We start from the raw sequence: 22,085 nt of genomic DNA, 5'->3' as shown, positions 1-22,085 counted from the left end.
CAACTAGTAAACAAGAATAAAGTAGCTTAGAATAGTAAAATACACCTATCCTTTTTACTCAAATTTGAACATCCTTTAGTTCAGGAATGAGAGAAAAAGGGCTGCCCCTCACCTCCTTTCCTAAGTAAGAATGACCATGCATTCATTTGTCTAATCACTTTTGCATCAAACCCTTAGTAGGCACATAATATGTGTTGGATAGTTAGGTTCATCACCTCAAAGAATTACAGCTGTGCTGGAGATATTGCAACATCAAGAACAATTATCCTGGGGAGATGGTAGCAGGCTGGAACTCAGGGTGACACAGCAGAGGAAGGGAGCTGCAATAATTTCAATCAAATTCTATACTCAACACAATGGGCCACTTAGAGTATGTACAACCTGAAGCACCACAGTACACATGGTACCTAGCAAGAGAACAGCAATGCATAAACGTGCATTACTTTCCATTTCCTGGGTATGGGCAGTTCAGCCTGCCTTTCAATTCACAGAGAAAGGGGTGCTAAGAACTTGTGTCCCAGGTGGATCTCATAGGCTTTTATCAATCAGGGTTCCAGCAGGAAGTAGCAAGGACTTTCCAGTGGGTTAATGAAAGGTAGTTTATAACAAGTGAGCTACTAAAGCTATAGGCTTTTAAGGGAAGCAAGGAACTATTGAAAAGCTCAGGTAAAGCTGCTGGGGTGCTCATCCTGGTTATTAACTTCCCTAGGCCTGAGAATTTCAGAGAGAGGGCATACAGAGCACAGAGGTAAGGGGCAGGCTGCCTGACCAGAATTATGGCTTTTAACAATGGCAAAGAAAAGAGGAATAACCTACTGATGATGCCACTGATGGAGCCAAATCAGGAGGAAGAGGACAATGGAGCTTGCTGAAACATTAATACAGGTCATATACCAATGGTGACACAGCTGCTGGGGATTCAGCTGCTTGGAAAAGAGTGAATCTAGAAAGCAAGCAAAAATGTCCCTCATACAGGCTACCATGCAGATACAATGACTGTAGAAAGCCACGAGTTATTTATAAAGCTCAGATAGCACTGTGGTGATGGTTAATCATAACTGGTACTTGATTAGGTTGAGAAAAAGTCTAGGTGATTAGGAAAGCACATTTCCGGGAGGTGTCTGTGATGGTGTTTCCAGAGCTGATTCCATCATGCTAGCCCTGACCTAACAAATGAATCGATTCCTTGATAAGATTCATAATACGACAGCATTATTAGGAGTTGGTGAAAGGTAGGGGGTGGGGCTGCCTAGAGGAAGCAGGTCACACAGGGGGAGGTGGGGGGAGGGAGTATACTCTTACCCTGGCCTCTTCCTGTTTTCCCTTTTTTCCACTTCTGAGCTGCCATGAGGTAAATTGTTCTTCTTGCCTTGTGAATGCTACTTCTGAAGTCATGAGCTACAATAAATTCTTCCTCCTTTAAGTTGTTCATGTCAGGTTTTTTTTTTTTTTTTGGGGGGGGGGTTCCGGCTGTGGGGCCTGAACTCTGGGCCTGGGCTCTGTCCCTCAGCTCTTCAGCTCAAGGCTAGCGCTCTACCACTTGAGCCACAGCACCACTTCCGGCTTTTTTCTTTTTGCTTATATGATGCTGAGGAATCGAACCCAGGGCCTCAGGTTTGCAAGGCAAGCATTCTACCACTGAGCCACCTTCCCAGCCCCTCATGCCAGGTATTTTGTCACGACAAATACTTTTCCTTATATATAAGACTCCATTGGAATTTAACCTCATTTTCCTCATAATAAATCTGCAAATTAGGTTATTCCTTCCCATATTACAGGTGGAAAAAAAACAGATTCAGAAATGAATGTTCTGTTAGTAAGTGGTATTCTCTATCTCCAGATACCCTGAGTGGTTTCCCATTTTCCAGTTGAAAAGTAACTCCAGAGACTGATTGAAAGTTGGCTTCTATTCCTGAAACTATACAAGAGGAGGAAAAGTAACAGAAGTGAACAGTCATTCTCCAAACTCAATAAATCTACTCCATTGTTTAAACATCAACAAATGTTTACCTCTAAGTCAAGTCCTTTCTAAATAGTCAATGAGAATGTCAACTAGAAATCAGTATATGATAATCTTGGTTGATGATTCCTGGCAACCATAGCTGGCTGGTTGATGCTTGATCTGCGTATTAACAAAGCTCTGATATCATTGCCATACACTACCTAGGAAGGGGAAGGCAGAGTGAAACAGGAAGGAAAATACAACTTCCAAATCCAGACCCAAAGAGTTGGCATGAACCAAGTGGCAGACGCTTTTCTTAAGACTCTTTTATAAAAACCTAGTAAGAGCTGGGAATGTGGCTTAGTGGTAGAGTGCTTGCCTAGCATGGAAGAAGTCCTAAGTTGGATTCCTCAGTATCATATAAACAGAAAAAGCTGGAAGTGGCATTGTGGCTCAGATGGTAGAGTGCTAGCCTTGTGCAAAAAAGCTTAGGGACAGTGCCCAGGACCTGAGTTCAAGCCCCATGACTGGCAGGAAAAACAACAACAACAACAACAACAAAACCCCCACCTTGGCCAGGCACCAGTGGCTTATAACTATAATCCTAGCTACTGGAGGCTGAGATCTGAGGATTACAGTTCAAAGCCAGCCCGGGCAGGAAAGTCCGTGGGACTCTTATCTCCAATTAACCACCAGAAAACTGGAAGTGGCGCTGTGGCTCAAATGGTAGAGCACTTTCCTTGAACTAAAGAGCTCAGGGATAGCGCCTAGGCCCAGAGGTCAAGCCCCGGCACTGACAAAAAAAAACAAACAAAAATGCCTTGGAATGAAACTTTAGACATTTTGTGAAGTAAAAGCTTCAGACTAAAAAATACTCAGGATCATGGTTCTTAAAACCGAAAACCAGGGTTTAAAAATACTCCCAGGCTTTCTGTCATTTTGAACTCAGGCAGGTTAGCTTACTTCTCTAAAGAGCTCTCTAAATTTCCTTTTGTGACAAAGTGAGAATAACACTTCTGTTTTTGTTTCCAATTCTTTGAGACTATATACTGAATATACAGTATATAACAGTATATATAACAGTATAAAATGTTGGAAGCCAGCCCTAGCAGAAAAGTGCATGAGACCTTTATGTCAAATTAAGCAGCAGAAAGCCAGAAGTGCACAGTGGCTCAAGTGGTAGCACGCCAGCCTTGAGAGTCGGATCCAGTACTGGCACAATAAATTAATCAATTAAAAACTGAAAACTGGGCAAGATCAACAAACTGAAAATATCCGTAATATACAGAGTGTATTAGAGTTTGTAAAATAGTTTAAAATATCTTAAGATAAAAATCTGAATCAGAACTCAAGATGTGGTTACTTCCATACTGGAAACAGAATAATTTGAAGTAAAAAGCTTAAAGACTCTAAAAATAATCTTTACCTCCATCGTTTAGGGCCTATAGCAATCATGAAACTCCTCTGTAGCTCCCAGAACCTACTGCACAGTAGGATTTCTTATGCCTGTTGGATATCCAACTGAGTTGGTCCAGGGGATCAAACAAACAATATATAAGATGCTTTGTAAACCAAGAGGCCAGACAAGGTAAAGCTCTGGCTGCCACTGCTCTTCATTAAAACCAAGCTCTCAACCCTTCTTTTATGCTACAAGCTCAGCAGCTCCCTACAATCACAACACGGGAGTCCTTTGTTCATTCAACAAATATTTACTGTGCCAGGCACTGAGGGAGAACAAAGGACCGATCTTGGAGCACAAGGTTGACAAAACCGCTGATAAGATTCACCACACAAAGGGCTCTGCCACTCTGGATGTAGCCTCTCCCTTTCATTTCCCTTTTGTCCTGTAGAAGAGAGAATAAAGGAAGCAGTAGGAAAGCACAGACCTAATAGTATACACACCCTGTAGGCCAATTCCTCAGTCAGCATACAGTCAAGCAGGATAAATGAACTCCTAGTGGCTTGAGAGAGAAATGCTGTGGTGAAGAGAATCTAGGTCCTTTGGAGGAAAGCCCAGACAAATGTCTCTAGGAATTAGACTTATCTCCATATCAAGACTGAGATTAAATTAGAACTGTGGGACTGGGAGTGTAGCTCAAGTGGTAGAGCATCAGCCAAGAGCAAGAATGACTAGCTAGAAAGCAAGGCAGTGAGTTCAAGCCCCAGCACTGCCAGAAAAAAAAATTTAAATTGGAAAAATCTCCTTTTTGATTTGAAGATGAAATCAAGGTTAGTTGAAATTGTACTTTTCAAAATTGTATCCTAATATATTCACTTTCTCTGTGTGTGTGTGTGTGTGTGTGTGTGTGTGTGTGTGCGCGCGCGCGCTCACGCATGCTTCTGCACCAGTGCTGAGGCTTGAACTCAAGGCCTTTTACTCTTAGTTTTTTTGATTCAGGTTGGCACTCTACCATCTGAATCATGCCTCCATTTCCAACTTTTGCTGGTTAATTGGTGATAAGACTCTTATTTGTCTGCCTGGGCTGGCTTTGAACTTGCCTTCTCAGATCTTAGCCTCCTGAGTAGCTAGGATTATAGGCATGAGCCACTGGCACCTGGCTCATATATTAACTTTTTCCATTATTTTTTTTTCACTGGGATATGGAGTTCTTGATAATCCCTTATCTCCTTCAGTGCTGAGGTCAAACCCAGGGCCTCACACATGTTTGGCAGGACCACGAAGAAGGAACTATAAATGACTCCCAACCCCCAAGCCCTGGCAGTTGATAAATCTTGAGTTCAACTTGATAATCTTGAATTCAACATTTTTAAGAGATCTGTATTTCCAGCTGGTGGAAGAAAATCCAGGTCTACACCCATACCTTCCACTCTGTGAAGGCAGAGCACTCAGATTCAAAGTGGGCCTTTAGCCTGCTTACGAAGATTTCCTTTGCAAAGTAGGAATTGTACTCTTGGGAAGAACGTGACTCATCTTTGCACACGGGGTATCTCACGTATGTGTGCCTGTGCACAGTGAAGTGGGAATGTGTAAGGCCCTCCTGGAAGGATGCCCAGCATGGACTTACTCTCTGCACCCTACGGCCATCAAGTATCTGCTGCTTGTTTATGAAAGTGCATTCTGTCCTGAGTGTGATTAGATGAATCCTTTTTTGTTGTTGTTGGTCCTGGGGCCTGAACTCTGGGCCAGGGTACTGTCCTCAGCTCTTCAGCTCAAGGCTAGCTAGCACTCTACCACTTGAGCCACAGCACCACTTCTGGCTTTTTCTGCTTATTTGGTGCTGAGGAATCGAACCCAGGGCCTCATGCATGCAAGGCAAGCACTCTACCACTGAGCCATCTTCCCAGCCCCCTAAATGAATTCTTTTTTTTTTGTCGGTCATGGGGCTTGAACTCTGGGCCTGGGCGCTGTCCCTCAGCTCTTCAGCTCAAGGCGAGCGCTCTACCACTTGAGCTACAGCGCCACTTCCGGTTTTCTGGTGGTTTATTGGAGATAGGAGTCTCACCGTCTTTCCTGCCCGGGCTGGCTTTGAACCACGATCCTCAGATCTCAGCCTCCTGAGTAGCTAGGATTACAGGCGTGAGCCACCAGTGCCCGGCCCTAAATGAATTCTTAACAGTCACAAAACCAGGAAGCCATACACAGGTGCTCATTCTCTCTCTGTCTCTCTGTCTCTCTCTCTGTCTCTCTCTCTGTCTCTGTCTCTCTCTCTCTCTCTCTCTCTGTCTCTCTCTGTCTCTCTCTGTCCTCCCAAGCCAAACACAGCTGATGAGCAACAGGTTACTCCTGTCTGAGCTCACTCATAGCCCTGTCTGAGCTCACTGGTTCTTGTCTATCCCCAGAAGGAGTCTAGGAGTTCCATATGATCACTTTCTCCAGTTACTACTAGGGTGATGGTGACATGAAAAGGTGAGGCTACTTGACCCAAGACAGGATTAACAGCCAGGGAGCCTGGCTCCTGAGCTCCATTGCCATGCTAGGCTGCTGCTTATAACATTTGGATAAAGTGAGAAAAACAAGTGTCATTTACTTACTTCTGTGATAAAAGCAGCTAATTTATTTTGAGATTAGAGACCCAACCTCCAGAATTCCAGAGCTTACACTCCTCTATTACTCCCTATACAGATGAATTCAGGTGTAACTTTCCTCCTCACGGGACTATTTAAAAGGACTCATTTTTTTTTCCTCCCTCCTTCCTGGTCATTAATGTTTCCCAGTAAATGTCATTCCCCGAGGGATTTGGAGAGGGTGTGTCACTAGGGAACCACTAAGACTTTTCATAGTAGATAATTTTGAAGAGGAATGAATAAGAAGGCAGAAGTATCCAGGCTAAGATAGAGAAATAAATGTTCCAGGAAGCCAATAGTTCATGTACAAAAACATTGAAAGGAACAAGGTACGGTCTCTAGGGAAATCAGGACAACTATTTTATTTGCTGTACAAGGATGAGCTGGTGAAAACCTCCTACAATCATCATAAGAAGTTCTCTGGGGCTGGGAAAGTGGCTCAGTGGTAGAGGGCTTGCCTTGCATACACGAGGCCCTGGGTTCGATTCCTCAGAACCACATAAGCAAAAAGAAAAAAGCCAGAAGTGGTGCCGTGGCTCAAGTGGTAGAGTGCTAGCCTTGAGCTGAAGAGCTGAGGGACAGCACCCAGGCCCAGAGTTCAGGCCCCACAACTGGACCACCCCCCCCCCAAAATAAGTTCTCTGGCCTTTGGAACTTTAAACTGAGGATGGTAAAACCCAAGGAGCCAGGTACCAGTGGCCCATGGCTATCGTCTGAGCTATACAGGAGGCTGAGATCTAATGCTCTCAGGACTGTCTTCTGACTGTCTGGATTACAGACATGAACCACCACACTCAATTTAAGACTCTTAATTACATTTGTTCCAAGACTCTGGGGCAAAGTATGTGGAATGAAATAGACTTCCTAAAATCAAGAAGTCACTGAAATTCTAGTTTCAATTCTATGTTGGAAAATGGAAAAAGATAACAGAAAACAAACACCAGCATAGGTTCAGAAAACCAAGGTACCCAAAAGTCAGGATGGTTCAGCAAAACCTTAACCAGAAGCCACCAAGTTTCACAAAATCATAGCAATAACAGAACAAACAAGCAAAGTACAGGCCAAAGGAAATGCTGGCCACAGGGCCAGGCCCTGGGGGGTGGTAAGAAGCTGCGGAAGGCAGCAGGCCAGGTAGCCTCCACCTTCAGTCCCAGTTTAGCTGGCTCAGAACCCAGCAAAAACAAGTGAGTGCCTTGGGGCCTTAGATGCTCACTCAGAAAACAAGAAGTTAAGGAAGTTCAGATAAAATAATCTAATGCAAATGCTTTGAGGACTTAAATTTACAAACAAAAGGCATTGTCAATTTTTTTTATCAGTAGAATCTAGGCAGATTGACTCTGAAGGAAGGTCATATTCTGATTTTCCAAAGTCTACCGGTAGCTCTGGCTTTATTTTCAACCAAGTCTAACAGACAATACCCTGACAACTTATAAACCCTCTGTCTCAATTTAAAGTAAGCTGGATTCTGAAGCAAATGTTGATTTCATTTAACTAAGCTCTATTAAAGGAAAGTAAAAGGATTTACTAATAACCCAGTTTCAACTAAGTTCCAGGTTGAGTTCCCGGCTTCAAATTCTAGCTGTTTTTCTCGAGTGCATGACCTTGGATGAGAGTTGACCTCTAATCTACATTTTCCTCATTCATAAAACAGAGACAATAATACCCTCTAACTCAGCCTAGTTAGGATGATTAAATAAAGCAGATTAGTGAGGCTGTCTGATACACGGCAATTAACAAATATCACTAACTATTATCTTTAGAAGGTCTCCAGACCTTAATTTACAATTGTTGGAGATATCCCAAATAAGGGATATGGCAGGAAAAATACCAACTTCAATTAAAAATTTTAAATTAAAATGTGTTTTTAAAAATACCTCCAAAATATGAAGTATTTGAAATAATGAGCAATAAACAAGGCCAACCATTTACTTTTTAGAGTTTCTATTGGTACTAGGGCTTGAACCCAAGGCCTTGTGCATGCCTGGCCAGTGTGCCATGGAGGTAGACCTTCTTCACTTTTTTTGTTACTGTTTTAGTTTGGGATTTATTTTGGCTTATTTGTGTTTTTGGTTCTTTTTTTTTTTTTTTTTTTTTTTGAGACAGGGTCTTACACTCTGTAGTGCTGGCAGGCCTTGAACTTGCTAGATAGCTGAAATTGGTCTTGAATTTGAAAACCTCCTGTTTTAGCCTCCAGAGTACTAGGATTATAGGCATGTGTTAACACATCCAACTTATTTTTTTTTTTACTTCTAGTACTCTGAAAAAAAAGAAGTATCTAAAATTTAGGAGGTAATAGTGCAGGCCGAAATCCATAGAAGGCTAGCCTAGAAAACTGGGAAGTGAACACACACACATGAATGAAAGTATCAATTCTTAGGCCCTAGAGACTTCCACATCTTTCAGCCAAGCTTTGAGAAGCAACACCTCAGTCAAGTATATATTACATTTTTTCTTTGCACTAATTTTATATAAGCGAATTGAAGAAGTCAATGACAGACAGAAAAACTACTGCAGGAGTGATCAACTAAAATCACTAGCCTCTCTCTCTCTTTCCTGCCTTCCTTTCCTCTTCCCTTCCCTTCTCCTCTCTCTCCCTCCTTTTCTTTCATGCCAGGATTGCATTCCACTGTTTCGTGCATGCTAAGCAAACAGTCTCCTTGGAGCTACACTTCCAGCTATAGCCATATATTTCTCTGAACATTTACCATATGATTGGCCAGAGACATGTCAGCCAGACCACAAAAGAAACAAAGAAGGGAGCTAGGGATGCAGCTCAGCGAAGAGTGCATACGACATTGCAACGCCCTGGACTCAAGCCCCAGCACCTCAAGAAAACCAAAGATTCAAAGAAAGCTGAGAAGATACAATTCCTGTGCTTAGATTTCAGACTAATGGAGTAAATTCAAGGTAAAATGGTAATGTTTTACGGTTTCTGATGGGGTCAAACACACCAGAGTATCACCTGACTCAGGCCTAACAAGTGTAGAGGAATTCCCAAAGAAGAAGTTCATGTCATTTAACATGAAGTCAAGAAGCCTGGCATGAAGTGTCTTCCAGACAGAGGGAACAGCCTATCTGCTTGGCACTTTTCTGTTCCCTGCTCTCCATTGCTTTCCTCATTCCTACCATGGCCTTAAGGGCCCTCTGTGAACTGGCCCCAACACATGCATCTCCTATTACTCTCCTTTACTTCCTGCCTCAGAAACCCTGGCCTCCTTAAATAGGCCTGGTGCTTAAATAGGCCAGGCAATCCTCACCTCCAAGTCTTAATATCTCCCAGCTCCACCGGCCTGGGAGGCCCTTCCACCACACACTGGCCGGCTCAGGATTTTCCAATGCCAACTACTCAGGAGTAATTACCCCTCCCCTTCCTCCCCTACCCCCCTCCCCAGCTAAAATATACCACACCTCCTTCAGAAAGTCCATTCCTAGCTAGCTGTGATACCACCCTGCAAACAGAACTGGGACTGAGCATGTGACAAAGGAAGGGTAGAATCGGATGCTTTTTCTGTCTGGCAAGGTGAGTGCCTGTGGATTTTAACTCCACACTGTGAAGCTACATACTCAAGTACACAGCACAGTTACTTATTTTCATTCTTACAGTGGCCTGAGGAGGTAGGTGATTTTGCTGCTTCCAGGTCACAAAGATGAACGGACAACAAACATTGAAACTCTGCCTCTTCACCATCATGCATTAGAATGTGACCAGTTAGACCCTCAGCCCTGCATCCACTCACACCCACCACAAAGAGGTGACAAATGTGACAAGTACCTATTTCCCAACTCCCAGAAGCCTTTGTGAGGCAGCTATGGCTAAGGAGGAAGTTGCAGTGGTTCTAAAGTCCTTTCGTGAAATGTCACCTTCAATAAAAACAAAGCCAACCGTAGTGCTTCATTCCTGTAACCTCAGCACTTAAAGAGGTAGACATAGGTGGATCATGAGGTAGAGGCTAGCCTGGACCATATATATACAGGGTCTCAAGGAAGGAAGAGGAGGAGGCCACAGAGTAGCAGACAGCTCTAAGAGAGACCCCTGAGGGGATTTGAGACCCACCAAGGGAGTACTCCTGGGTGATTTGCTCAAGACAGCCTGAAATGATTCCGTATGGACATCCTCCTCCTGAAGTCCTCTCACCACTGTCTAACCGTCGCCATGACCCTGAGCATCTACTGCGCTGAGCTTCTACTGTTCTGGGTTGTGCTTCTCTGGCTAATCACAAGACCACACCTCCAAATTCTATGACATTACTTTTTTTATGGGGGGTGGATGGTGCTAGGCCTTGAACTCTGGGCCTGGGCACTGGCCTTAAGCTCCTTAAACTCAAAGCTAGCACTCTGTCACCATAGTACCACATCCAGGCTTTTCTGTGATTAATTGGAGATACATGTTTCATGGACTTTCTTGCCTAGGCTGGCTTCGAACCGCAATCCTTAGATCTCAGCCTCCTGAGTAGGTGGGATTATAGACGTGAACTACCAGCTCCCAGTTACAACATCATCTTTTTTTTTTTTTTTTGGTCGGTTGTGGGGCTTGAACTCTGGGCCTGGGCACTGTCCCTCAGCTCTTCAGCTCAAGGCTAGCACTCTACCACTTAAGGCACAGTGCCACTTCCGGCTTTTTCTGTTTATGTGGTGCTAAGGAACGGAACCCAGGGCCTCATGCATACCAGGCAAGCACTCTACCATTGAGCCACCTTCCCAGCCCCGACATCATCTTTTAAGGAAGGAAAAAGGTGTTGTCATGAGTACTCATGACATTTGTTTGATGGTAAAATCAAGCTCCATTTTTTCCTTGTCACCTCTGGAGTTTTGTTCAATGGACTTCAATATAGAAAGAATAGCTTCAATAAATCCCTTATTAAGAAACTGACTTGATTTCTGGCAAAGAGGGAAAAAAAAATGTGTGACAGAGTTTTCTCCTGGGAAAAGGAACCAGCCCACATGAAAGAGCCACACCGAAGTCCACAGGAGCAAGAAAGACCCACACTGCCTAGCTTTGTTCTGCAGGTAAGGGTGACGGGGCGGGCTACACAGACATACTTCTCGTACAGCCTCTGTCCTCGCATGAAGGCCTTCACCTCGGTGTCCAGCGGGAAGGTGCCGTCATCCTTCCTAAAGCGGTAGAAGAGTTTCACATCCTTGAACTCCTTATGTTCATCACACACTGAAACCAACACAGAGAATGATGAGAACACAGATCTCTTTTATGCAATTACCCGAGTGATGTAAGATGCTAATTGAGAATCTTTTCACCCATCCTTTTTGTTTTCTCCTTTTTTGTGTGCTTGAACTCAGGGACTAGACGCTGTCCCTTAGCTTTTCTTTCTTTCTTTCTCTCTTTTTTTTTCTTTTGTTCAAGGCTAGTACTCCACTTGTTATGGCTAGCGCTAGCCCTAACTCCACTTCTGGCTTTTTGTGGTTAACTGGAGATAAGAGTCTCACAGACTTTCCTGCCGAGGCTGGCTTTGAACCATGATCCTCAGAGCTCAGCCTCCTAATTAGCTAGAGTTCATACAGCATGAACCACCAGCATCCAGCTTGGAAATGGCCTCCTGGGGGGAGGATTGGAATGCAATTGAGAAGAGATGTACAAGACACAATATATGTATAAAATGTGTTATTTGTTAAACAGGGATTCACGCAAACATTTAGTCCTCCATTTCCTTTGAGTCACTCACCATGATGAATAATGCCCCTGTCTGCTAATTTCTGCATGAGTTTAATTGCTGTCTCTCTGTCAGAAGCCTCTTTGTGATCAATCAGCCAGTCAATCAGTTCTTTTGCCACAAAACAATTCGGGTAGGTTTTGAGATGATGCCGTCTATCTTTAATGACTTTCTCTTCATGCAGCCTGAGTCTAGAAAGAAAAAAACAAACAAACAAAAATAATCACCTTAGGAATTTTCATGAATACACAAATGATAAAACCAATCTCAGAGAAAAGGAACCAAATAGAAGCTCTGAGCCATAGAGTGCTGTTAAAATATCTGCATGAAAGTTGGTGACTTCTATACTAGGTTTCTATGCTGGAGGTCCAAGGCTTCAGGCAACAATTTTTCCCTCAGTTCCAGGGATGATATAGGTATTGCTGAGAGAAAAATTGCCTTGGCCAGTCTGAAACCATTCAGGAGAGGGAGAAGAGCTACCTCATTGCCTACTCTGCCTGCCTCCCTCCCTCCTCCTCTTCTCCCTTCCTCCTTTCCTCTCTCCCTCCTCTGTCTCCACCAGTAGGCTTATAACTTCAACCAACCAATCACCAAAACTCTAGAAACCCACTGGTGCCTTTTCTTTATCACAGATTGCTTGGGCCCACCATCTCTCTATTCCTCCATTCATATAATAGCTACTCACGCAGGACCACTAGCTGCCCGTTAGGTATTTCTAGGCACTGGAGTCATGCATCAGAAAGCATAGACAGGAGTTCAAAGCCACTCTGGGCAGGAAAGTTGTAAGACTCTTATCTCCAATTAACCACCAAAAAAGCTGGAGGTATGGCTCATATGGTAGAGCACTTAATCTTGAGCAAAAGAGGCTCAAGGACAGAGCCCAGGCCCTGAGCTCAAGCCCTAGGATGAGGACGGGGGAGAAAAAAGGGGAGGGCAGGGAGGAAGGAAGGGAGGGAGGGAAAGAGGAAGAGAGGGAAGGAGGGAGGAAGGGAAGAAGGGAGGAAGGGAAGAGGGAGGGAGGGAGGGAGGGAATGGAAGGGAAGAAGGGAAGGAAGGAAAAAGAAAAGAAAGACAAGAAAAGAATACAGGAGTGCTATTTTCTGGTAGACAAGATAAATAAACTTTACATAAAACTTACTAGGTTCTATGCACTGATGTGAGCTCATTACAGTGAATAAGTCCATGATCAGAACAATCTCCCTAGAAATTAGCTTTGCTGCCTTCATTTTTTTCAAGAGCAGACAGAACTGAGGTCTCAGATAGATTAAGTGACTTTGCTTAGAACTCCACAGCTAGCAGGTGGTAACAATGAGATCTGAGCCTGTTATTCTTGCTTCAGCCTGCCATGCTGCCTCCAGCTAGGGAGGAATAAGTGAAATGTCTGGGGATTAAAATGATTGAAAAGCTTGGTGCCAGTGGTTCATGCCTATCATCCTAGCGACTCAGGAGGCTGAGACCTGGAAGATGGGGGTAGGAGGCCTAGTAGGTAGATAAAGTCTGTGGGACTACACCTCCAAGTACCCAGAAAAATACTAGACTGCATTCTTGAGAAGAGTTGAGGACAAAGATATGTGACAAGACCGGGAGGAGATGGACATCCAAAAGCCACCAAAAAGACCTCACAGGAGGCCAGTGCTGCTCACGCTTTCCAGCCTCCAGAACTGGGCGAAAAGACAAGTCTGTTGTCTATGCTATGTAGTCTAGCTCTAGCACTCCTAGCCAATTAATCTAGCCCCAAACACTGAAGACTGGAGGCTCCCAGAATGTGCTGGGACAAAGAGCCCGCTGGGGCAGTGGAGAGAAAAGGGAGAGGGAGAGATAAAGCAGGCCCTAACAGCTGGAAACTGCACAGAAAGAAAATAACCATTACAACTGAGCTGTTGTTATTTGCCAGTATTGTACTAAGCGCTTGTTACACGTGTTGATATAAATAATCCAAATGTAGAGCAGGTAACTAACCCCCTATCTCTCTCATTTTTCTCATTTATATATCAAGAAATTTGAAGTGGGTAAACAGAGGACCTTTTTATGGTACGTGTTTAAATTCTGTTTAACCTACATGGACTCTATCGTTTGGAGTTTGTTTTTGTTTTTTCTGCTAACAGTACTCTGCCTTTCCCTGGGAACACCATCCATTAGGTACTGCCATCCACAGAGCTCAGATGTGATTGATGTTAGTCCCAGCACAGGATCCAGGCCTAGCCAATGAAAATATTCTAATCCTTGGGCTCTGGGTTTGGTTCACGGATGAGTCCATGATCTAGGTGAGGCCAATGAAGTCAATCCCAGGAAACATGCTGAAATTGGAATTTCAGAGAGACACAAGTATCTTTTTTCAGTGAAAGAATGTCCCAACTATTTCATGGGACCTACCTGTATGAAAAAAAATCCCAAAACCAAAAAAAAAATTTTTTAAAGGAGAGGGCTGGGAAGGTGGCTCAGTGGTAGAGCGCTTGCCTTGCATGCATGAGGCCCTGGGTTCGATTCCTCAGCACCACATAAGCAAAAACAAAAAAAGCCAGAAGTGGCGCTGTGGCTCAAGTGGTAGAGCGCTAGCCTTGAGCTGAAGAACTGAGGGACAGTGCCCAGGCCCAGAGTTCAGGCCCCACGACTGGACCCAAAAAAAAAATTTTAAGAAGGAGACATTTGCATTCCGAGTATACTGAGCATGCTGCATTTATATGGCAGCCCTATGATAGGGAATGATTTATTAAACATGAAAGGGTGTTTATTAGGATTAATAATTTATCCTAAACAAACAGGATACTCATGCTAGTAGAGGACATGCTGGGCTTTTAGTGGAGCTCTCTCTTCCAAGGAAAGCTAGTTGCATAATATTGTTTAAAGCACCTGACTCATCATGTTTACTTAATTCTTGCAAAAATATTTGGCTTATGTGCTTGCAGTCAGACCACAGACAGCTTCAAGCACTGAGCATCTGCTAGGAAGTGTGAGCTGTAAAGATTAGAATGGTTTGTGTTGTTATTTGGGAAAAAGTATAAGGCTCTAAAAAATAACTAAAAAGAGAAGTGTGAGAGCATTTTCGAGCAAATGACCAAAAACTACCATATAGAAGGAAGGAAGGAAGCCTGGCGTGAGTGGATCATGGCTGTAATCCTAGCTACTCAGGAGGCTGAAATCTAAGCATCATGGTTCGAAGCCAGCCTGAGCAGGAAAGTATATGAGACTCTTATCTCCAATAAACAATTCAGAAAAAGTTGGAAGTGGTGCTGTGGTGCAAGTGGTAGAGCACTAGCCTTGAGGCAAAAAAAAAAACAAAACTCAGGGACAGCACCCAGGCCCTGAGTTCAAGCCTCAAGACTGGCTCAAAAAAAAAGAAAAAGGAAAAGGAGGAGGAGGAGAAGGAAGAAGAGGAGAAGGAGGAGGAAGAGGAGGAAGAAGAGGAGGAGGAGGAGGAGGAGGAGGAGGAGGAAGAAGAGGGGGAGGAGGAAGAAGAGGAGGAGGAGGAGGAGGAGGGGAGAGAAGACTTAAATGTAAATTTAATGATTCATAAATAAAGCCTATATGCTGAGAACTATACAATATTGATGAAAGAAGTGAAAGAACTAAATAAATGGAGAAAGTATATCAAGTTCATGGAGTCTAAGACCCAATAAGACCCAATGGAGAAAACTGGAAGTGGCTCTGTGGCTCAAGAGGTAGAGTGCTAGCCTTGAGCTGAAGAACACAGGAACAGCACCCAAGCCCTGAGTTCAAGCCTCACAAATGACAAAAAAAAAATTAAACCAAATAATAAAGTAAAACAGAAAAAATTGACTAGAAGTGGCCAACTTAGAGGTATGTAAAACCTAACTTCACTTTGTCTGTGTGCATGTGTGTTATTTCTTAAGATAGTATCTGACTATATGTTGTACACACTGGTCTTGAACTCTTGATTCTCCTGCCTTATCTCCTGAGTGCTGAGATTTCAGGCCTACCCAACCATGCCCAGAAAATTATAATTATTTTTTAAAGCAACAGCCAAGGAAACGAAGCAGAAGATTCTGAAGATATAAGCTACAATAAGAAGGTACTCACTACCCAAAGTCTTGATACAAAATCTTCAAGAGCCTCCTTAACTAACCCTGAGTTAGGAGACATGAGGCAAACAAAAACAAAAACAGTTGTCTGACCAGTGTCTGGTAGAAATGGCAACTGGGGAAAGGCAGTTGCAAAGGAGGAACTGTAGGACCAGACCTTCCTTCTAACAGTGCTGACTCTCTGATCTGACAAGAAATTGAAGAACTGAAATGGCCCTGTATAGTACTGAGTTCATCTAGCTATGTAAAGGGAACTGTAGAACAGGAAACTGGACAAAAATCACAGAAGTTTCTCCTTCCCATTACTTTGAACTCATAGGTTATTTAAAAAAAAAAAAAAAAGTGGAGCAAATAACCACTGGAGCTGGGCACCAGTGGCTCACGCCTGTAATTCTAGCTACCCTGGAGGCTGAGATCTGAGGATCACAGTTCAAAGCCAGTCCAGAAGGGAAAGTCTGTGCGATTCTTACCTCCAATTAATTTGAAGAAAACTGGAAATGACACTGTGGCTCAAGGTGGTAGAGCACTAGCCTTGAGCAAAAGAGCTCAGGGACAGTGGCCAGGTTGTAAATTCAAGCCCCAACATGGACCAAATTTAGCCCAGGTCGAAAATGACATTGTAAGATATTTTAGGAAGGGGGGTCAAAGTGATATCACCTATGTAGTATCAGACCACATATAAAATGATGAATAAACAGGCTGGGCGTGGTGGTATGGCACGAGGCCACATCAAATATATCCATATCAAAATATGGACATGAGGGGGACAAAGCAAACCTATGAACATTCTAATGCAAAAATAACTAGTAGCCAGGGGCTGGTGGCTCAGACCTGTACTCCTAGCTACTCTGGAGGGTGAGATCAGAAATCACAGTTCAATGCCAATCCTGGCAGCAAAGTCCATCGCTAGTTGACCACCAAAGAGCCAACAGTGGCTCGAGTGGTAACATACTGACCTTGAACAGGAGAAGCTGTGATTGTCAGATCTCAGCCTCCTGAGTAGCTAGGATTAGATGTGAGCCACCAGTGCCCGGCTTCAAACTACAAACTTCAAGGATAAATTACATTGCTGAACACTAAAATTCTGATTAAAAAAAAAACAGACCTTAATAAAAAGAAAGGAGAGCCTGGGAAGGTGGCTCAGTGATAGTGTGCTTGCCTTCCCTGCATGAGGCCCTGGGTTCAATTCCTCAGCACCACATAAGCAGAAAAAGCTGGAAGTGATGCTGTGGCTCAAGTGGTAGCATACTAGCCTTGAGCTGAAGAGCTGAGGGGCAGTGCCCAGGCCCAGAGTTCAGGCCCCACGACCAACAAAAACTAAAACAATTAATTAATTAATTAAAAAGAAAGGAAAAAACAAAGTAATTAATTAATGTGGGTTTTTTTTTTTAAACCAGGAGACTTGAGGGGATGGCTGGGTTTGGGGTAGAAGGTGGGGTAAGAAGTGTTGTCAGAGGGGCTGGGAATGTGGCTTAATGGTAGAGTTTGCCTAGCATACATGAAGCACTAGATTCAATTCCTCAGTACCACATAAACAGAAAAAGCCGGAAGTAATGCTGTGGCTCAACGGGTAGAGTGCTAGCCTTGAGCAAAAGAAGCTCAGGGACAGTATCTAGGACCTGAGTTCAAGCCTCAGGACTGGCAAAAAAAAAAAAAAAGAGGGTTGGAAGACAATGATCAAGATGCATTTGTACTAAAAAAAAAAAAAATGGACATGTTGAATTGAAACCCCTTTGTAAAGCTACTCAAAGATAAGTTTTGAAAAAAGGAAATACATAAGTCTAAACCACCAAAGGTAGCAGACACCTCATGGAAAAGCAGAGTGAAGTATCTCACAGCAAGCCCATGAGGTTCCGTTCTCCCTTGTGGTAAGGCAAATTCTCCTGGCGTGATCTTTCAGGAACCACCCACCCACCAGTACCCCTACCTGATCCACTGCACACAGAAATCTGTTCTTTTCTGAGTAGGACAGCTTTCACCCTAAAATGCCAGTTCTGATGACACTCAGACTCAAGCTGCCTGTAATGAATTCTACAGCCATCAAATTTCCAAGCATCAGAGTTGTCCGGGATAAAATGGATCTGGGTATCCTAACTTCATGCCAGGCACAGCTGTCTGGGCTTTATGGAACATTAATCCTCCTAACCACTCCCAAAGATGGGTAATTCCAAAACCATAAAGTGATACTTGTGTGTAGAGCTGCTGTTACTAATTTAAAAAAATAAATGTGCCCTCATTTAAAAAATATATATTAGTTCACATACAAGTGTACTGCAGTCAGCCTGTGAATCCTTCTCATTAATTCAGTGACAACAACACCAAGTGATTTGTTTAACATGCTCAGAGTGGCAGGATGCAAAACATTAATTCTCAGACATGATGTCTGTCAGGAATCCAAGAATAATAACAACCAATTATCTAGAAATTTAAATGTGGAACAAGCTACCACATAATTTGGTGGAGGAGGAAAATCCTATGAACCAAGACAGTTTTAACTCCAGTAACCATTCCAGATAAAGAACTCGTTAGGAGGTGTTTATCTTTAAACACTACAAAACTGAATCTTTCAGCTACTAGCCTTTCGTGACCCCCAGGGGTGGTGCCAATTCTTGAGCATCTTGTCTTTCACTGACCCTCACCCTGCATGCTGGCAAGAACAAGGACACTGTGTTGCTTCCAGGGCCTTGTGCATTCCTCTGTTTTAGAAAACTGAGCGGAGGGCTGGGTGCACATGCCTGTAATCCCAACCACACAGGAGGTGAAGTAGGTGGATCACCAGGTGAAAACTTAAGATGCTATCTGAAAAAATAAAGGAAAACAAAAAGGGTTGGTGGTATGGTACAAGTGGTAGAGGACCTTCTAGTGATATTGAGTTCCAACTCTACAACCACCCAAAATATCCACACAAACAAGTAACAACAAAACTGAGTAGAAATATGGTGCTGGAGAAAGAATGTGGGATATAAAATATTGGCTATCTAGATGTTGTTATTTTTAGGCTTGTTGCCAGATGTTGCAAATGTTCCATAAATGTGCTGCTGTTTTTTTTTTTTTTTTCATATATAGTTAGAAATACAGAACTGTAGAGATGGGCATTGAAGCCCAGTAGGAGTGGGAAAAGGCCATGATACTTATCTCCAATGAACCAACAAAAAGCTGAAAGTAGAACTGTAGTTCAAAGGACAGAGCCCCAGCTTTGAGTGAAAAAGCTCAAATACAGGGGCTGGGAAGGTGGCTCAGTGGTAGAGTGCTTGCCTTGCATGCATGAGGCCTTGGGTTCAATTCCTCAGCACCACACAAACAGAAAAAGCTGAAAGTGGCACTGTGGTTCAATTGGTAAGAGTGCTAGCCTTGAGCTGAAGAGCTGAGGGACAGTGCCCAGGCCCAGAGTTCAGGCCCCACGACTGACAAAAAAAGCTTAAATACAGAGCCCAGGCCCTGAATTCAAGCCCTAGTTCCTGCACAAAAACAATAAAAAAAGATTCAATGTATTCTGTTGTATTCTATTCCTGTCCAGCTAATCCTCTGCTGAAATGGCATCAGACAATTTCCTCTTCCGGCCCTAGGAGAACAAATATTACAGAGGGCAAGGTGTTCATGAAACCTACAAAAATCATCTGATTGGAAATGTAAGGATTGTTTCTCAAAACATAACTTGTAAATTTGGGTGCTGATGGCTCATGCCTATAATCCTAGCTACTCAGGAGGCTGAGATCTGAGGATCACATTCAAAACAAGCCCAAGCAGTAAAGTCTGTGAGACTCCTCTAATCTTCAATAAAGTACCAAAAAGCCAGAAGTGGAACTATGGTTCAAGTGGTAGAGCACTACCCTTAAAGCAAAAAAAGCTCAGGTACAGCCCCCAGGCCCTGTGTTCAAGCCCCAGGAAGGCAAGTAATAAAGAAGGAAAGGAAAGGAGGAAAGGAGGAAAGGAGGGAAGGAGGAAAAGAGGAAGGGAGGAAGGGAGGAAGGGAGGAGGGAGGGAAGGAAGGAAGGGAGGAAGGGAGGGAGGGAGGGAGGGAGGAAGGAAGGAAGGAAGGAAGGAAGGAAGGAAGGAAGGAAGGAAGGAAGAAGGAAGGAAGGAAGGAAGGGCTTGCAGCGAACTATAGAAGGCTGTGGGATCCAGGGGAAAAAAAGCAGAGCTTGAAACTACATATTCTTATTTAAAAACAGTGTCAGAAATCTCTGACAAAACTCAAGTTTAATTTCAAAACACAGCAAGTCAAACAGTGGGACTGACAGCGTGAGCCTCATGATGAGGGAACATGGACAGAGGTGTACTTTAAACCCAATCTACTGTCCTTTCCAGATGATCTACAGGAGCCAACAGCCGTTGCTAGAGAGCTGAGCACTGAAGAAAGTCACTCACCATCCAAGTACATTCATAGTACAAGGGGCGTGTGTTCATTGTGTTTTTTTCACACATGTATAAAATCAATCCCCTCACCCTCATTCTCTCACTCCCCCACATCCTATTCCTACTTTGTTTTTTCCAGTACTGGGGACTGAACTCAGAGCCTCCTATTTGAACGCAGGCATTCAATCACTGAGCAACACCTACAGCCACCCCCCTCCATCTTAAAACAATTTTAAGTGATTTCACCATTCTATGTTCATACATGCAAACAAACTATTTTGTCCACATTCATTCTCATTTTCCATCTATGTTAGCTCTCTTACCCCCTATCTCCCAGCAAACAGAACCTATTTTACTGAAAAAGTCACTTTTTTTTTTTTTTGTCAGTTGTGGGACTTGAACTCTGGGCCTGGGCGCTGTCCCTCAGCTCTGTAGCTCAAGGCGAGTGCTCTACCACTTGAGCCACAGTGCCACTTCTGATTTTCTGGTGGTTAATTGGAGATGAGTCTCACAGACTTTCCTGCCCCAGCTAGCTTTGAACCACGATCCTCAGATCTCAGCCTCCTGATTAGCTAGGATTACAGGTGTGAGCCACCAGCACCTGGCCAAAAGTCACTTTTGTGTGTGTGTGTGTGCTGGTATCTGGGGCTTGAACCTAGGGCCTGGATGTTATCTATGATTTTTTATTTTTTATTTTTTCCTCAAGGCTGGCACTTTACTACTTGAGTCATAGCTCCACTTCTGGCCTTTTGGTGGTTAAATAAAGGTAAAAGTTTCAGACTTTCCTGCCTGGGTTGGCTTCATACTGTGATCTTAGGATCTCTGCTTCCTGAGTAGCTAGGATTACAGGTGTGAGCCATCAGTGCCCTGGGAGAAAGTCACTTTTAATCATTTTCTCTGAAACGAAGAGGAGTAAAATAAAAAATCTGGAACAAATGAAGTTTAATATTCTACATTTTTTTGATTTTACATTATCATGCTGGCTCATCCCTTATAATGCTAGTCACCAAGGAGACTGAGATCTAGAGGATCAAGGTTCAAAACCAGCCCAGAAACAAAAGTCCATAAGGCTGTCTCTAAAATAACCAACAAGAAGCCAAGCTGGAGGCATGGTTCAAGCAGAAAATGCTAGTCTCAAACAAGAAAAGCCAAGTAAGTGTGAATGAGACCTTGAGTTCAACCCCTAGCACTGATTAAAAATTTTAAAAATTCACTATCAAAATAATTTGCTCATAACAAAAAATAAAATCAAACATATAAAATGAAAACTCCCAGTTTTGAGATGAACTGACAATGATTAAAGGTGGGTAGGTAACTACCAATGAACTGATCATCACTGTTGAAGCTAAATGACAAAGAATTGAGTGAGAGTTTTCTATATTCATTGTCCTCAACTCCTTTCCAAAGGAACTTGATACATATTCTTGCACAGATCTGCTAAAAGTATGTACAGGTATATCTTTACATGATATAGAATCAAAGTACGTGTTTCAGATAGTATATAGTACATGTCTAAGCCTGATTGAAACGATAGAACAAATACAGACAGAAACAGGAAGGAAGGAAGGAAAGAATAAAACTATAAATAGCACATATGGTTCAGCAGAGGCAGAAGGAACTGGTTGCAGACAGCATACATGCACGCACGTGTGTACACACACACACACACACACACACACACACACACACACACACAATTCATGCACACACAGCAGACTCAAAACTCTATAATATGATCATGCCAAATATGCCACACACAATTCAGGAGGTTAGAAGCCATGTTTCTTTGAGTCAAAAAGATAAAGAGGGTCAAATTCTCTACAGAGACCTTTCAGTCAATTGTCAAGGTCAAGACTTGACCTTCACGACAAGTCAGTTAAAGTAAAACACCATGCAAGCTGTGTATCCTATGTGAAATGCTACAAGCACCAGTCTTCTGCCTGTTTCATACTCATGACAGGTGCAGAGGGAGAACACATTTTAGTTTATCCTAACGTGCTATTTGCACATCACACAAAGACTGCTGCCAACAGAAATACAGACAGGACTCACAGA

At 43.2% G+C, this 22,085-nt stretch overlaps 1 protein-coding gene across 1 annotated transcript in view; it reads right to left on the bottom strand.

Annotated features, from left to right (window-relative positions):
• The window catches only part of Deptor (DEP domain containing MTOR interacting protein), a 127,330-nt gene that overhangs the window by 75,423 nt on the left and 29,822 nt on the right, over positions 1–22,085 (bottom strand). Inside the window, exons 2-3 of the mRNA XM_069991328.1 lie at positions 11,647–11,825; positions 11,009–11,132 (exon numbers count right to left, since the gene is read on the bottom strand). Coding sequence (XP_069847429.1) covers positions 11,009–11,132; positions 11,647–11,825 — 303 coding nt within the window. The remainder of the gene's footprint in view (positions 1–11,008; positions 11,133–11,646; positions 11,826–22,085) is intronic.

The sequence above is a fragment of the Dipodomys merriami genome, unplaced genomic scaffold (assembly GCF_024711535.1).
Source record: "Dipodomys merriami isolate MVZ:Mamm:240054 unplaced genomic scaffold, mDipMer1.0.p SCAF_4, whole genome shotgun sequence".
Classification (NCBI taxonomy): domain Eukaryota; kingdom Metazoa; phylum Chordata; class Mammalia; order Rodentia; family Heteromyidae; genus Dipodomys; species Dipodomys merriami.
Note: the sequence above shows the minus strand (reverse complement) of the source record. Positions and strands in the feature narration are given on the sequence as shown.